The following is a 17,707-nucleotide window of genomic DNA, read 5'->3' as shown; positions in this document are numbered from 1 at the left end:
GTGTGTGAAGAAGTACTTCCAGATGTTTGTTTCAGACCTACTATTAATTTCACTGGATGATCCCTGAAACTTGTGAAGGGACGAGTAAAACTTCCTTATTCACTTTCTCCACAATATTCATGATTTTATAGACCTCTATAATATCCCCACTTAGTCGTCTCTTTTCTAAACTGAACAATCCCAGTCTTTTTAATCTCTCCTTACGTTGAAGCTGTTCCATATCTAATCATTTTAGTTGCCCTTCTCCAATTCTAATCTTTTTTTAGACAGGGAGACGAGAATTGTATGCAGTATTCGAGGTGTGCACATACCATGGATTTAAACAGTGGCATTATGATATACTCTGTCTTATTACCTATCTCTTTCCTGATACTGTAGTTCGTAACATTCTGTTCGCTTTTTTGACTGCTGCTGCACACTGACCAGATGTTTTCAGAGAACTATCCACGATGACAGCAAGATCTTTTTCTTATGTGGTAGGGTAATAGCTAATTTAGGCCCCAGCATGTTGAATACACTTCACAACAAACATCAAATAAGGCATCACTTACAAGTTCTTCACATCAGTAATTCCTCGAAAGGCCTTCCTTGGGATTCCTTGAATTTGGTTTTCACTTAGATCTCTAAATAAGGGAAGAGGAAAAACACATCATATTAACAAAGAGAACACATTTCCCTAAACTGCATTGAGATAATAGAATATAACCAGTTTGGCAACTACAGACTTGTTAGACTTTGGCAAAGAAATCCCAATATTTCCTTTTTTTAAAAAATAAATAAATAAGTGATAGCATTTGTTAAAAATGGCTATACAAGTAACAGAACTTCCACCATATGTCTAAATGTGTTTTTATGGGCTGTCATATCGATCAGTGCGTGTGACTCACTACCACGATATTTGCAGCACAAAAGTGAACCTCAGCTTTGTAATCTTTAAATTTTGGTGCAAGTGTGGCTTTTTCCCATTTCTCCCATGACACGGTATTAATCTACCTGTTTAAAAAGGAAATAAAATGTATACATTTTCTTAATAACATTTTAAAATGCTGGGCTTTCCTATGATCAAATCTTCAATTTACGTTGACATTGACAGCTTAACTGGATGAACAGAATCATAGAATCAAATAATTTACTCAAATTAAATGCAAAATAAAACAAATAAAAATTCGACTAGTTTTGCTCAGAAGACGTGTTGCATATCAATTAGAAAAATGACATTTTTAACCTGCAGTACAACACTTTAAGATGCGTTTTTCGCAGATCACTCTCAAATTTCTTTGCTCTTAAAATGTTACAAAACTTTTGTAAGTTATAATTTTAGGATTTGCATTAGAGGCAGCATGGGTAGCAATGCCAATACTTCAGGTTGCCAAACTTCTAATATAGGTATGTCTACACAACTACTGTGAGCATGTTTCATGGCCGGGGTTGACAGACTTGCTCTAGTGGGGCTTGTGTGCACTAAAAATAGCAATGTGAATGCTCTGGTTCAGGCTGGAGCTTGGGTTCTGAAGCCTCCAAAAAGGTGTGAACTTCAGAGCCAAAGCTCCAGCCCAAGCCTGAACATCAACACATCTGCACAGCTACTTTTAACACGCGAGCCTGAGCCCTGCTGGCAGGAGTCTGTTGACCTGGGCTGTGATACTCACTCCCAATAGCTGTATAGACATACCTTATAAAAAGGCCATATTCATTTGCTTATTATTTTGCCAAACAGCTTGTGTTGAAATTATTCATGCTGGGTGCCTGCCTAAGGCTGACATTCTGAGGGATGTTTTAGTTACAATTGTTCAACCATTTACAGGAACAAGATTAAGGGAAAATAAGTCTTTTGCACATGATTAAAAATTCTTACAACTGTTTTGTTAAGAAGGTCCAGAGCCTTTAGGCTTATAGATTCATAGATTCTAGGACTGGAAAGGACCTCGAGAGGTCATCGAGTCCAGTCCCCTGCCTTCATGGCAGGACCAAATACTGTCTAGACCATCCCGGATAGACATTTATCTAACCTACTCTTAAATATCTCCAGGGATGGTGATTCCACAACTTCCCTAGGCAATTTATTCCAGTGTTTAACCACCCTGACGGTTAGGAACTTTTTCCTAATGTCCAACCTAAACCTCCCTTGCTGCAGTTTAAGCCCATTGCTTCTTGTTCTATCCTTAGAGGCTAAGATGAACAAATTTTCTCCCACCTCCTTATGACGCCCCTTTAGGTACCTGAAAACTGCTATCATGTCCCCTCCCAGTCTTCTCTTTTCCAAACTAAACAAACCCAATTCTTTCAGCCTTCCTTCATAGGTCATGTTCTCAAGACCTTTAATCATTCTTGTTGCTCTTCTCTGGACCCTCTCCAATTTCTCCACATCTTTCTTGAAATGCAGTGCGCAGAACTGGACACGATACTCCAGTTGAGGCCTAACCAGCGCAGAGTAAAGCAGAAGAATGACTTCTCGTGTCTTGCTCACAACACACCTGTTAATGCATCCCAGAATCACGTTTGCATTTTTTGCAACAGCATCACACTGTTGACTCATATTTAGCTTGTGGTCCACTATAACCCCTAGATCCCTTTCTGCCATACTCCTTCCTAGACAGTCTCTTCCCATTCTGTATGTGTGAAACTGACTGTTTCTTCCTAAGTGGAGCACTTTGCATTTGTCTTTGTTAAACTTCATCCTGTTTACCTCAGACCATTTCTCCAATTTGTCCAGATCATTTTGAATTATGACCCCATCCTCTAAAGCAATTGCAATCCGCTGATGAAGACATTGAACAGAGCTGGTCCCAAAACAGACCCCTGCGGAACCCCACTTGTTATACCTTTCCAGCAGGATTGGGAACCATTAATAACTACTTTCTGAGTACGGTTATCCAGCCAGTTATGCACCCACCTTATAGTAGCCCCATCTAAGTTTGTATTTGCCTAGTTTGTTGATAAGAATATCATGCAAGACCATATCAAATGCCTTACCAAAGTCTAGGTATACCATACCCACCGCTTTTCCCTTATCCACAAGACTCGTTATCCTATCAAAGAAAGCTATCAGATTTGTTTGACATGATTTGTTCTTTACAAATCCTTGCTGGCAATTCCCTATCACCTTACTACCTTCCAAGTGTTTGCAGATGATTGCCTTAATTACTTGCTCCATTATCTTCCCTGGCACAGAAGTTAAACTAACTGGTTTGTAGTTTCCTGGGTTGTTTTTATCTCCTTTTTTATAGATGGGCACTATATTTGCCCTTTTCCAGTCTTCTGGAATCTCTCCTGTCTCCCACGATTTTCCAAAGATAATAGCTAGAGGCTTAGGTGCAACAAGCTGGAAATATGGAAGGGGTCCTCTAGTGTCAGAGATTTGGATGTCCAGAAAAATTCATCCAAATGTGGCCAAGCCATCAACCTCTGAAAACTGCCATTCACACATTCTCAGGAGAGGTTTGTTAAAAGTCTGACAGCTACATTCTCTGAAGATTCGATCTGCATGGAGCATGCTGCATTCCCTCACAGCTATAACATGCAACTGGACCGTGCATGTACCATCTCCAGACCGCAACTGAGGTTGGCTCATCCCAGAAAAATGAGGCTGAGCAAGACTTCCCTGTGAGATTGCTCCTCCTGGCAAAGGCGCTGGCATTGAGAGCAAGGAGACTGTCTCTCTGGTACTCACAATGCTCCCCAGCCTGGCACCCAATCAGCAAGGAGAAATAGGCAACTTGATTCAAATACAAAGAAACAAAGCGGTGCAGGGTGGATGTGGGGGGAGACATTAGAAGCAGGATGAATAGGAACAGGGGAGAAAAGGGGTGGGTGAGGAGAGGAAAGGAATGGGAGGGAGGGGTTGGGGAACGGGCAGAAGCAAAGGGATTGGAAGAAAATAGGAGCAAAGGGAGGAGGGAACATGGCCAGGACAGCATACTACAGATTCTATCAGTTTGTGTGATCATTACATTGTGTTAAAACATTCATTATGAAAAAAGGAATTTGCCCTGGCATGAGACCAGAAGTCTGGTTTTCAAATGATTATTAAAAGTAAGTGGCAACAAACATAAGGTATGCCACCAGATATCTTTTTCTTTTAATAAAAGAAATTGTGTATTGCTGTGAGATCCCAATCCAGTCTCCACCAAATTGGCTTTATTGAATGTCAGTCTTGGAATCAGAGAATTTCACAAAAGCCCATGCTGACCTTCCAGGTCAAGCCATGTCACCAAGGGCATTCTTCTGTTTGTCATCAGGCAGAGAGAGAGAGAGAGAGAGAGAAAGAGAGAGAGAGGGGTGGTGGGGCTATGTCCTTGACATCAGACTAATTCAATTTATACCAGTCATCTAGTCTACACCAAATTCTTGTAGTAGACAATTGTTCACTCAGACTCTCACCATTGAAAATATGTTGTATACAAGAGACTCTTTTTAAAACTAGATCCAAATTCCTTCCCAATTTATCTGCCACTGATCTATGCAGCAACCCTTCCTCCCCCTCTCCTTTCTTCTGCTGCTTGCCAATGACAAAAAATCAGTTGTTTGAGCATGGACCTTCATCCCAGACAAACAAATCTGCAACCATTATATACAGAAGAACAAAGCAAAGGATGTTTCAGACCCACATGAACGTAAATCTTGTAGAAGACTGATTTCACAACACCTCCCCTAGAACAATTGGCTTTGGTGTGTGAAAGACACATGGGAGAGCTATTGCTGCTGGTAAAAGAATGGCAAAGTGTGATTAAGACATGGAAAAAGAAATAAGGGTTGAAAGCAAGAGAAGGACACAGAACAAAACAAAAAGGGCTTGGAGTTGTGAAATTATGAGACCAAATCAAATAAATCCAGAAAAGAAGAAAAAAACGTAATTCATACTTGAATTTTGTTCGAGATTTTTATTACACATTGTCTCAATCACCTTCAAAAACAAAATCCTGGTTTCAAGCAATTCTTCTAACAATATTAGGGACTAACCAGGCTAATTTATGCTATTACCTTCTGCTTTCTCCCCATGCCTAAGCATTTTCTGCAGACAAGTAAAAACAGGAGACTGTAGGAAATTCATCCATTTTCTATGACAATCTGCTTGTAAATTGTATTAATTTTATTTTCCATTGAGACTCTCATCTGGCTAACAATACTGCCTCTATAAATCTCTAGGATTGTGTATTGATTTCATAAATACCTCCAGTGATCTGACAAACTGACAGCTTTAATGGTGTTACTGATGCAGCATGGAGAAAAAGTTCAGTACGGCAGGCTTCATTTTATGTAACTGCCCTTTCACAATTATAAGCTTGCCTTTTTGAGATGGTTATGAATAGTGTGTTTATCTCTGCTTGATAGCAATATGCCAAATTATTGTTAAGCACCTTTCATAAGCAAGTAAACTACCACCAGATCCATCCAAAACACTTTACAAAATCTGTCTATAATCTATAGAAGCTGAGTTCTAGCCAATTGGTCTCTCAGTTTATTTTGTTTCACTTTTGTCAGTCTCCACTGCTGTTTTGTTCCATAGTGAAGGAAGCATCAAAAGGTCTCTTGTGACTATTAACCCAAAACAGAAAAAACAAAACTAGCAAACAAAAAAATGAATAACTATTTGTTAGCAGAAACTATGGAAAAATAGTTAAAATGAACTATCACAAAATAAAAGATTGATTAGAATTTTGGAATAAAAATAACAAATAAATTATTAATCATAATGCAGTCCTGAATCCTTACACAGTAGTTTTTATCCACCTATCTCAAAGAGTGTAACAGAGGGTATGAACCAGAGTCTCTAATTTATAATTTATCACCAAGGAAGTTAAGTGAAATGAATTTCATCTTTAGACACACAAAAAACAATCCACACCATGTAGTCAACACATATGGCCCATCAAATATCACTCAACGTGATGGTTTATGAAATGTGAACTCTAAGATGTGCTATTGAGCCTCTGAAAGCCAGCTATTAAACATCATATCCTCAGTGGGCCATCTCAGAGAGAAAGCAGCAAGACCAAAACCTTAGTGTTTCTGGAGGTAAGAGGAAAAAACTAGTTAGGAGAATGAGGTGCTTCCCTTAGATCAAGGGAGGAGTGTCTGGAAATGCATTCTGTCCTGTACAGGGGTCTTTGATAACCAGGTTGTTTAGGAGAGAAGGTCCTAGACTGTGTGAGATAAGAATTCAGAGGGGACACAAGAACACAGCCAGGACTTGTTCTTGGGACATGTAAGATTGTTTTTGGCCTTGTGTACACAATGCACACCACTGGGCTGTCAATTCTAAATGTGCACCAAGGTGTCACACACTAACTGGCCTATTTAGACCCTGCTGGTGCATACTAAATATTCCTGAGTGTGTATTTATGTAGTCCTGTTTCAAACAGTATATTAACACACACAGTAGGGAACTTTTAATGCACACCAGCAGGGTCTACATGAACCAGCTAGTGCATGACAAATTGGTGCACACAAGAATTTACCCCCTCTTGGCAAGCACTCCCACACAGTGTAAACAAGGCTTTGGTCTGTAACTAAACTATCTAGGTTAGATTATGAGATGTATAAATTAAGACATGTTAAGCAAATTGTTTCTTTTTGTTTTACTCCACCTTCTCCGTTTTTAATAGATCTTGGGTTTATTAGGAGATCTACTGCTGCATGTGAAAGTTTCACCTGTCAATCCTCAAGGACAAGGGTCCGCGTACCCCTGGGGTACACAGAGGTCTTCCAGGGGGCACATCTAGATACTTGCCTAGTTTTAAAACAGGCTACATAAAAAGCACTAGCGAAGTCAGTACAAACTACAAACATGAGACATGTTTATACTCCTCTATATACTATACACTGAAATGTGAGTACAATATTTATATTCCAATTGATTTATTTTATAATTATTTGATAAAAATGAGAAAATAAGCAATTTTTCAGTAACAGTGTGCTGTGACACTTTTGTATTTCTATGTCTGATTTTGTAAACAACTGAGCTGAGGTGAAATTTGGGGGTACACAAGACAAATCAGACTTCTGCAAGGGGTACAACAGCCTGGAAAGGTTGAAAGCTACTGCTCAAGGAAACAAACTCTGCAACTTTGAGGAAAAGTGCTGAAGAGTAAAGAGTTACTGGAGCCAAATCTCTCCCTACCACTCAACTTTAATCTTGTAATCAGGGCATGGGCGAAGCCATCTTTTCCCAACAAAGGGTGTTGCTAAATGCTGAGTCATACGTGCCAGGGAAGAAACTATGAAAACCAGGAAGCGACAAAGGTTGACACTAGGGTTAGGTAACTAACAGTTTTTACCAACATTAATTCTAGCAACACACCTTTGAGGAACTCAGGTAGTCTCCTCATTTCGCAGATGGGAAAATAGAGGCACATTACAAAGCAGCGTGGCTAAGGTGCACTGTGACTCAGAGGCACAGCAGCTAGCTGACCAAATCCAGAAGTCTAGACTAGACTCAACACTTGGCATGCATCAATAAGTTTTTATTTTTTATTTTACTCATAATTTATTAAAATGCTTTGGACACAGATTTACTCTATTTGCAAGCATAATGCTTGAAATAGGAAATGCAAGGGCTTTAATAAAAGGATTGAGGAAAACAAACAAACAAAAAAACCCATTAGCATCACTAAATGGCTCTAAAGTCTTGACTAAAGTGCTGTTTTCTAGGTTCCTGCTTTAACACTCCCTGGTGCATCCAAAGTGAGATTTCAAGTGCCTTCCACAGCAACAGATATCAGGTCTATTTTTTTTTTAATTTACTTGCCAACAATGGAAGAATAAAATAAATCAGTTAATTGAAACACTGGCTCTACACATACGCATATGACAAGATTCTAAACTTAAATTGAAGAGCTAAAAAAATCTAACTAGTGCTTAAAAAGTAGCATTTAAGTTACATTGTCATTGTAAAACAGATGCATGCTGATGAAAAACACATACATTGACATGCTTGGTTTTTCTCTCTCCCTTTTGTTATTTTAATTCTTTGCATGCCAAAGAGTTACCTGCCAACCTTTTCTTGTATGTACTGACCCTAACATTAAAAAGACTCATTTTAAATAGAGAACTTACTGAGAAGAAATTGGATTGATAAATATTTATTTAATGCTGCTCTTTTACGATTCCCCTTTCTAAGCTGGAGTGAATGACACCACAGAATACAGTAATATTTAATAAAGCATCTGATTTGCCTCTTCTGCCTAGAATGCATAGTTTAGATATGCACATACTCTAAGGGCTTGGCTACACTTACAAGTTGCAGCGCTGGTGGAGGCTTTCCAGCGCTGCAATTACACCCCGTCCACACTTGCAGGGCACAACCAGCGCTGCAACTCCCTGGTTGCAGCGCTGGCTGAAAACCCATCCCGGTTGGGGTATAAGGAGTGCAGCGCTGGTGATCCAGCGCTGCTCAGCAGGTGTGGACACTCACCAGCGCTTTAATTGTCCTCCAGGGAATAAGGAGTTATCCCAGAATTCCTGTTCAGCCACTCTGCTCATCAGTTTGCACTCTACTGCTCTTGCCTCAGGTGACCCGCCCTTTAAATGCCCCGGGAATTTTAAAAATCTCCTTCCTGTTTGCTGCAGCCAGGTGTGGAGTGCAATCAGTTAATCTTTACAGGTGACCATGCCTCCACGCGGCAAACGAGCCCCAGCATGGAGCACTGGCGAATTGCAGGATCTCATTAGTGTTTGGAGGGAGGAAGCTGTGCAGTCCCAGCTGCGCTCCAGCCGTAGGAATTACGATATCTTTGAGCAGGTATCAAGGTCCATGCTGGATAGGGGCCATGATCGGGACGCACTACAATGCAGGGTGAAAGTTAAAGAGCTGCGGAGTGCCTATTACAAAGCCCGCGAGGGTAATCGACGATCTGGAGCTGCCCCCACGACCTGCCGTTTTTACAGGGAGATGGACGCGATACTTGGGGGTGACCCCACTGCCAATCCCAGGACAACGATGGACACTTCTGAGCAGGCTGGGGGACAGGAGGAGGAGGCGGATGCGGAGGCGGTGGGGGGGGAGGAAACCGCGAGTGAAGCTACTGGGATGGGGGAAGACACCCCAGAGTGGGCATGCAGCCAGGAGCTCTTCTCAAGCCAGGAGGAAAGTACCCAATCGCAGCAGCCAGCAGTTGCAGAAGGACAAGCAGAGGAGCGGGTTACCGGTAAGCGGCTTTTATTTTCTGGGTGGAAATGTTTCTGGAGAGGAAGGGGGTTTAGGGCTGCATGCATGCCAGCCTAGATGTGGAATAGCCCATTGATGTGGTCTATCACGTCGCGGTAATCGGCTGCAGTTATCTCAGCAAAAGTTTCATCCAGAGCGTGGGCAATATGCCTGCGCAGGTTTATAGGCAAAGCCACTGTGTTCCTTGTCCCAGTCACGCTGACGCGTCCGTGCCACTGTGCCGCGAGGGGTGGGGGGACCATTTCTGAACACAGGCAAGCCGCATAGGGTCCCGGGCGGAAACCACATTGCTCTAAAAGAGCCTCCCGCTGTTCCCTAGTGACTCGCAGCAAGGAGATATCTTTCAGGATTAACTCCTGTGAAAAATGTTGGGAGACTCTTTAGTGAAGAGATAGGGAGATAGTGAAGATCTCCCCTGCAGCTGCATCTTCACTCAACCCCTCTATCACTCCAGATTACCCGAAGCAAGCACCCCTCTATCCCTCAAGCCCCACTTCTCCCTCTATAAGCACCCCTCACTCACCATTTCGTGGCTTCAGTTGTGTTATGTGTGTGGTAAAAGAATGCTAAACTGAGGACTAAGAATGTCTGGAGATAGTGAATACAATGATGCCCTGTTAAATGTATACATTTCCGGCTTTCTACAGTGACCTTGACTGCTGGGCTGAGCAGATGCACCACGGCACAGAGGCTGCACAATTTGAGGAAAAATCCCCGAAAGAGCAAGGAGGACATGTTGAAAACTGTTCTTCATCAGTCTGCTAGAGAGAGTAAAGAATTGAAGGAGTGGAGAGAGAAGGAAAGCATGATCCGCCAGAGACATTGGCGTAGAAACGCTGTGGCAAAGAGGAAAAGCACAAACCAGCTGCTAGACATCCTGTCGCGCCAAGCGGACTCTCTCCAGGCTATCGTAGCCATGCAAGCAGAGCAGTCCCGTGCTGCCCCACAGCCCCCCCGTCCCAAAGCTTTTTGCCTTGTGCCCCAATGTCAGCTCAAACCACCCTTCCCCAGCATCCAGGTTTTTACCACCACCAGCTGCCTCCAACACCTGTACGTTCACCAACCAGCCCTGATATCTACCACCACCCTTACCCTCTGCACTCAACCCCCATCACCATGCAGTATATGCACCCTGAAGTGCAGGATTCATTAAACAGCACTCCAGACAGGACATATGCAAACTTGTGACTGTACAGTTCACCAACCCACACCCCTGCACTCTTGTGTTCATGAAATGTGTGTGTGTCTGTCTGTCAAGGAAGTTTTTTTCTTTTCAATAAAACAATTCTTGGCTTTGAAAACAGTCTTTATTATAGCAGATAGTGAAAGATACCTTAGCCCAGTAAAGAAAGAGGCACTGCAAATCATTTTAGGGATAATAGAATAACAGTGTAAACAGTGAAATTCACTCCCATGCAAGGCAGCAAACATTACTGTTGGCTTTCAGCCTCAAATTCTTCCCTCAAGGCATCCCTAATCCTTGAAGCCCTGTGCTGGGCCTCTCTATTAGCCCTGCTCTCTGGCTGTGCAAATTCAGCCTCCAGGACTTGAACCTCGGTGGTCCATGCCTGACTGAATGTTTCACCCTTCCCTTCACAAATATTATGGAGGGTACAGCAAGCGCATATAACCGCGGGGATGCTGCTTTCCCCCAAGTCTAGCTTCCCATACAGACATCTCCAGCGAGCTTTTAAACGGCCAAAAGCACACTCCACAGTCATTCGGCACCGGCTCAGCCTGTAGTTGAACCGGTCCTTGCTCCTGTCAAGGGTTTCATGAGCCAAGGCAGTAACGGGTAAGCGGGGTCTCCAACGATCACAATGGGCATTTCGACGTCCCCTACTGTGATCTTCCTGTCTGGGAAAAAAGTCCCTGCCTGCATCTTCCTGAACAGGCCACTGTTCCGAAAGATGCGTGCATCATGCACCTTTCCAGGCCAGCCTGTGTAAATGTCAATGAAACGCCCGCGGTGATCCACAAGCGCCTGGAGAACCATAGAGAAATACCCCTTACGATTAATGTACTCTGATGCCAGGTGGGGGGGGGGCAGAATAGGAATATGCGTCCCATCTATCGCCCCTCCACAGTTAGGGAAACCCATTTGTGCAAAGCCATCCACAATGTCCTGCACGCTCCCCAGAGTCACGGTCTTTCTTAGCAGGATGCGATTAATTGCCTTGCAAACTTGCATCAAAACGATTCCAACGGTCGACTTTCCCACTCCAAACTGGTTCCCGACCGACCGGTAGCTGTCTGGAGTTGCCAGCTTCCAGATTGCAATAGCCACCCGCTTTTCCACCGTCAGGGCAGCTCTCAATCTTGTGTCCTTGCGCCGCAGAGTGGGGGCGAGCTCAGCACACAGTCCCATGAAAGTGGCTTTTCTCATACGAAAGTTCTGCAGCCACTGCTCGTCATCCCAGACTTCCATGACGATGTGATCCCACCAGTCAGTGCTTGTTTCCCGAGCCCAAAAGCGGCGTTCAACGGTGCTGAGCATTTCCGTGAATGCCACAAGCACTTTAGTGTCACACGCGGCAGGAGAATCGATATCGATATCATCGTCAGACTCCTCACTGTCACTTTGGAGCTGAAGGAATAGCTTGACTGCCAAACGTGTTGTGCTGGCGACACTCATCAGCAGCTCGGGCTCCATTTGCCACAGAAATCGCGATTCACACAGAGAGTAAAACAGAAAGACACTCACAATGGCGCCAAACGTTGCCGGAAAGAGTGAATGCTGGGATGTGAAGCGATGCACCACGGGGCGTTGGCACACAGGAAGCGGAATGACCCGCACACTTCCTTCCCCTTCCCACAATACTCAGCGCCAAAATGGGACGAGGTGCTCCGTGGGATAGCTGCCCACAATGCACCTCTCAATACAGCGCTGGAAAGTGCTGCAAGTGTGGCCACACTCCAGCGCTGGCCCTACACAGCTGCATGACCAGCGCTATAACTCCCAGCGCTGCAACTTGTAAGTGTAGCCAAGCCCTAAGTGTATGTCTACACTACAATTAGACACCCACAGCTGACCTTGCTAGCTGACTCCTGCTCCTGGAGCTAGGGCTGCAGGGCTGTGTAGTCTTGCATATTTAGGTTGCAATCTGAGTGTTGGGAGCCTCACACATCACAGGGTCCTAGAGCTCAGCCTCCAGCCCCAGCCTGAATGTCTACACTGCAGTTAAACACCCCTGCAACCCGCGAGCCCAAGTCAGCCAGCACAGGACAGCCATGGGTTTTTAGGTGTAATGTAGACATACGCCAAGACTTAAAAAGTCATCAAGAGTACATGGTCCTCAGCCCAACACACATCTTCTGTGATCTGTTACTGAGTGTAAACTGAATCATGAAGTTCCAATACATCTAAAAAGAAGGAAAAATCTGGGTTACTTGAGATGGTTCCTTAAAATAGTTTTTTTTGTTTTATCCACAAACTCATTGTTCCATTGCAATAAGGCAGTAAAGCCAACATACAGTGACACTTTTAGATTGCTGAAATAAAAACCTGAGCCAAACCTAGACTAACTGGACTGTAGGTGGGTTTGATCGTGCAAATTAACTAATTCCTCCAACGGACAATCCACTTGCTTTATTTATAAAGATCACAAAGATTACAGTGGTTGGCTGTATTTCTCAGTGCAAATGATATCACGCACTGGCTTTCACAAAGCATTTCCAGTTTTTGATACAAGTAAATAGAACAGATGAAACTCAGAAGAACTCACCCCCTCTATACTCTATATTCTTTCCCAGGCTGCATTCTGCAAGTTGATAGGAAATCTGCTTTCTAATCTCCTGTCTCATAGTGGCAGAAAGAGGGAGAAAAGAAGCTGCCACTATCACGTCCTCGTTGGCTGAATAAAGGTATAAGAGAAAATGGCCATGGAAAAGTGAATCCAAGAAAAGCAACACAAAGAAAATAATTTTTTGACTATTTGTGGTTCAATGTATTGAGTAGAGCTGGCTGGAATAATCGCAGAGTTTGTCTTGACATTTTTCTTTCTGTTTTCAATCAATATTTTTATTTTATGAAAATGTTCTCACCAGTTCCAATATTACATACTCTGATAATGAACAATAACTGCATAATTTGTAAATATCATGACATCTTTGTAATTCAGGGAATCAATAGAGTGCACTGTTATTAAAGCTTTCCTGATAAATGGGGTGAAATTCATGGTTGTGTGTGTGAGAATTATAGTGTTAGTAGATTACAAAAGCAAGAATTAACTATATCCAGATGTACCGTTCTTATCTGGTTAATAATCGGTCATTTCAGACATTTGTTTGTGTGCTTGTTGTAAAAGCAAACTGTTTGGTTTTTGTGCAGGCAAAGATCTGCTAAATGTTTGTGACCATTATCAGAAATTTTTTCTTTACATTCCAGACCAGAGACAGGCTGATCTATCTTGGGAAAGGTCAAGTACTTCTATAACTTGCTCATGCAATTTGTACAATTTAGAAATACTTTTATATTCTACAGCATGTTTCACATAAACACCATCCCAAAATGCCCTAGGGTATGCCTACACTGCAGTTAGACACCTGCAGCTGGCCCTTGCCAGCTGACTGGAGCTCGCAGGGGTTGGGCTGCGAGGCTGTTTCATTGCACTGTAGACTTCCAGACTTGGGATCAAGCCTGGGGTCTAGGACCCTGCAAGGTGGAAGGGTCCCAGAGCTCAGGCTGCAGGCCAAGCCCACCATCTACACTGCATTGAAACAGCCCCTTAAGTCCAAGCCCCATGACCTGAATCAGCTGGCTCGGGCCAGCCAGGGAGTTTTAATTGCAGTGTTAATGTACCCTCAGAATTAAACAATGCATTTATGGAGTTAAATAGTTATAGATGGAGAAAAATTACAAAGTATTATCAAGGGAGAAAAGGTACGATCTCAGAAAACTCATCATAATACAAGATTTGAATCAGCGAGGTGGACAAAGATACAGAAAGGCTCTTTCAGAAGGCAGAAGCTGCAGAGGAGAGAGTTCTTGCACCCAGAGTGTCCAGATTATGAGAGAATAGAAAGGCCAATGCTAGTCAAGTAAAGAGACTGCCGAGGGGGGGGAGGGAAGGGGGAATGGAAGAGAAGAAAAGGTAAGAGAAGGAAAGACACGGGGGGGGGGGAAATGAGAGAGACATTTGCTTGGTTACAACTGTAACAAGAGTTTCAAAAACAAAGATTGACCATTCTTTGCTTGTGGCCTCTACATCCTCAAGGAAGTCTGGGCATCTCCTGAAGATTTTATTCGTCTGCAACAGATCAACATTCCTCAAATCCAGTCTAAATCAAAACCATAATCAAACCGGGCACCATCACAACAGTTCCAGTGTGCACTGACACGGCCTCCATTCTAAGTGCTGCAGTTTCCTCTTGTTCATCAATCAAATCCTGATTAGAGGGCATGGGCAAGGCTAGAGCACTGCTGCTCTGACACCCCGCAGCCTGAACCGGCCTCTTTTCTCCCCTCACTGCAACAGAACCCTTCCAGGTATAAGAAGGGAAACAGAAGATTCCAATCCTTTTTTGTGACGAGTCAGCAAGAACCGTGAGTGAATGGAGACATCACTGACTCAGAAGATGAGTGGGTGTGAGAGTCAGGAGAGTTGGGTAGTGAGTGAATGGTGTGGTGGGTTTCTGATGTGTGTGACAAACAGGTGCTAAGTGTACATTTGCAAGAAGGTCTGTCGGTGTGAGACACATACACAAGCCCAATCATCAAGGTCACATGATACAAATGATGAGGTCTCTGTGTTGATGTTTATGGTATGGATGATTCAGCAGATTTTTCCTGGCTGGATGTATTTTTCACAATAATTTCTGCAAGGCTGAAATAATACTTAGCACATTTAACAGCTAGATGCTGCTATTGTATAAACACTACTATTAACAAATCTTCTAACTCCCGTATGAGGTGGGCAGGCAAAGTTACCCCATTTCATAGGTGAGTTAACAAATCATATAGCCAGTTCTTTAGAATAAGTCATATGCCCTTGGCCCCTGTCCTGTAGGTATGCCAGATTTGCTTCTGGCATGTAGCATTTTCCAGCTTGGAACAGCAATTAAGGCCAAGTTTGCTTACTGCAACCGCAGTATGAGTGATCCATGGCAAACCTGGAACTCACGTCAGCTCCTCTACAATCAGTGAAACACAATGATTCTATTATACTACTAAATGTCAAGCAAAAAAGATAATAGTTAAGCATCATGAAGAAGCAATTGCACCTGTTTTCATGCTTTAAGAAAGTATGTAAGAGGCTAACTGCTGATGTGGTTACATGACAAGACCTTAAGTAGTACAGTATTGTGCCTGTTACTTTGTGGAAGCAGCAAGCATTACAGTGTCACCTCGGCTTTGATGGAAGGCAGACAAAACTTGCCACCATTGCCATAGAGAAAGCACAGACATCAGCAGTGACTCAGATGTATAAGACAAGAGTGGGTTCTCTCTCTGGCTTGTTCACTGAACTATTAAAGATGATTGTTGTTCTTACTAAAAATAATACTGCTGGAGGGAAACACTCTCTAAGAAACTACCGAGAAAGCCCCATTATTAAAAAAGAGAATATAGCTGCAAGCTACCTAATAGAAACATTGTGACACTTTCACAAATAGCTGCTACTCATGTACTACTGCTAAACCAGCGGCTGGAGGATGCACACAAGTATTTCTTCATTGCTACTGGTTCTATTGTGGCACAATCAATATTGACTCTATACTCAACATTCACACAACGCTCTATAAAGCATAAACCCAAGGCAGCACACAAGTGCATTCTTTAAGGACTGAAATACTGAATATATACTGAGCTTGGAGGTGGGGGAAGGGATTAACATACAGCCAAGTAAAGACAAATCAAAGGCGCCGATGTTTTTTTTCAGCAACAGCCTTCTCCTGCTCCAAGGTCAAATTAAAAAATCATTATTTAATACAAATCTTTACTCAGGGTTCCAATCCTACACAGGCTTACATGCACGCTTAATTTTACACAGTGGGCAGTGTAGTTAATGGGACCACTCAGCGCATAATGTTAGAGTTCAGTAAAACCACTGCAGAGTATTAAAAGTGCAATATTTTAATTTTAGTTTGCTTTACACCAATTGATTTTTTTGTATTTTGTTCATTTCAACCACAAAAAATATCACTTGGTTTCGCTGTCCACTTCCTGAGTGCTAAGGAAAATGCTGCAAATTCTTGGGCTACTAACACTGCAGAGGAAGCTCCAATGCATCCAAGACAAAAAGAAATTAAATTTAAAATCTACCAAAATATTTGTCTCATGGGTTTTTGGAAAGTATCTTTTATTTTGTTATTTTTAAGTAATGTGAGTAAACTACACAGCGATGTCCCTTTTAGAAATCATATTTGTTCTTCATCATTGGCTTTTATAGTTATTCATGAAGTTCCCCCTACCCTTCTCCTCAAATATACAATAACAATGAACGCTGCTGAGATAATACTTTGTGGAGCTCAGTCCTTTTAAAGCAACCAAACATATAACTTGTATATTTTGTTACCTGTTAACGTTTAGCAATTTACACACACACACACACACACACACACACACACACACACACACACACAACACCCCACCCCAAATGTATAATTTCACTTTCAATCTATTTCTCTTAACATCCAACTTCAGTGAATACTCTGGAGCAGTAACAGACCATTACCAAAAAACGCTGAGTTCTTATTTATGCACATAGTGGGAAGTACTTTAAATAAATGGAGGAGAACGACCCCAAAAGAGATGATACAGACCCTGACCAATAAGAAGAACCTTCTCTTGGCTACTTCATTTTCATGTTAGTTGCATGCTAGCCTTATCTATCATGGCAAGAGGGACTTTCCAGTAGCAAAATAGTACACGGTAGTTTTTTGATGTGAATTTTAATAGGAATTTATCCTATTAAGTAAATCTCTTTTATTAGTGATTTAGGCACGGCCATATATTTGCAATAGAGTCACTGTCAAAGCAAAATGAAATAAGGCGTATGTCCTAGTTACAAATCACTGATTTCTATTAATGCATTTCCATTACACAGCTTCCTTTCTCCAAGCAAGACTACAACAGAGCTAGCTAGTCAAAATGAACTACATTTAGCTCAATGAGCTAGGACCAATGTACTGACATCAGTGGAAAGAGAAATAATTTCCCAACACTTTCTAATTACTAAGAAATATTCCATTGCTGGGGGAACAGTAAGAATTTACAGGTCTCTTGCTGCCTTTATGATATTAAAATGTAATAAAGAAAGGAAAACCAACAACATAGGTGCGTCAAGTCCTGCTTTCTTTCTCAAGATCATTAGAGGAGTAATATCTATACCATTCAGATGTTTTACTGAATTGTATTGGGGGGGTGGGGGAGAGCCTACACTTACAACAAATTCTAAATAAAAGTCAGTAAGCAATATTGCTCTCCTTTGTTCTACATGGAACAAAATAATTCCTCATAAAGCACAGTTTGTATGATTCCCTTAAAGGAAAAAATAAAATAAAAGATGTTTCATATATTTTTTAAATGATTATTCTTTACTT

General features: G+C 42.2%; 1 protein-coding gene across 2 annotated transcripts in view; it reads right to left on the bottom strand.

The window, feature by feature from the left end:
* Positions 1–17,707, bottom strand: part of SLIT3 (slit guidance ligand 3) — a 768,837-nt gene that overhangs the window by 357,283 nt on the left and 393,847 nt on the right. For both annotated transcript variants that reach the window (XM_045026794.1, XM_045026795.1), the window contains one exon: positions 552–623. In XM_045026794.1, the coding sequence (XP_044882729.1) occupies positions 552–623 (72 nt within the window). The remainder of the gene's footprint in view (positions 1–551; positions 624–17,707) is intronic.

This window comes from Mauremys mutica, chromosome 8, assembly GCF_020497125.1.
Source record: "Mauremys mutica isolate MM-2020 ecotype Southern chromosome 8, ASM2049712v1, whole genome shotgun sequence".
NCBI classification, from domain to species: domain Eukaryota; kingdom Metazoa; phylum Chordata; order Testudines; family Geoemydidae; genus Mauremys; species Mauremys mutica.
The sequence above is the reverse complement of the archived record's forward strand: the minus strand, read 5'-3'. Positions and strand labels throughout refer to the sequence as shown.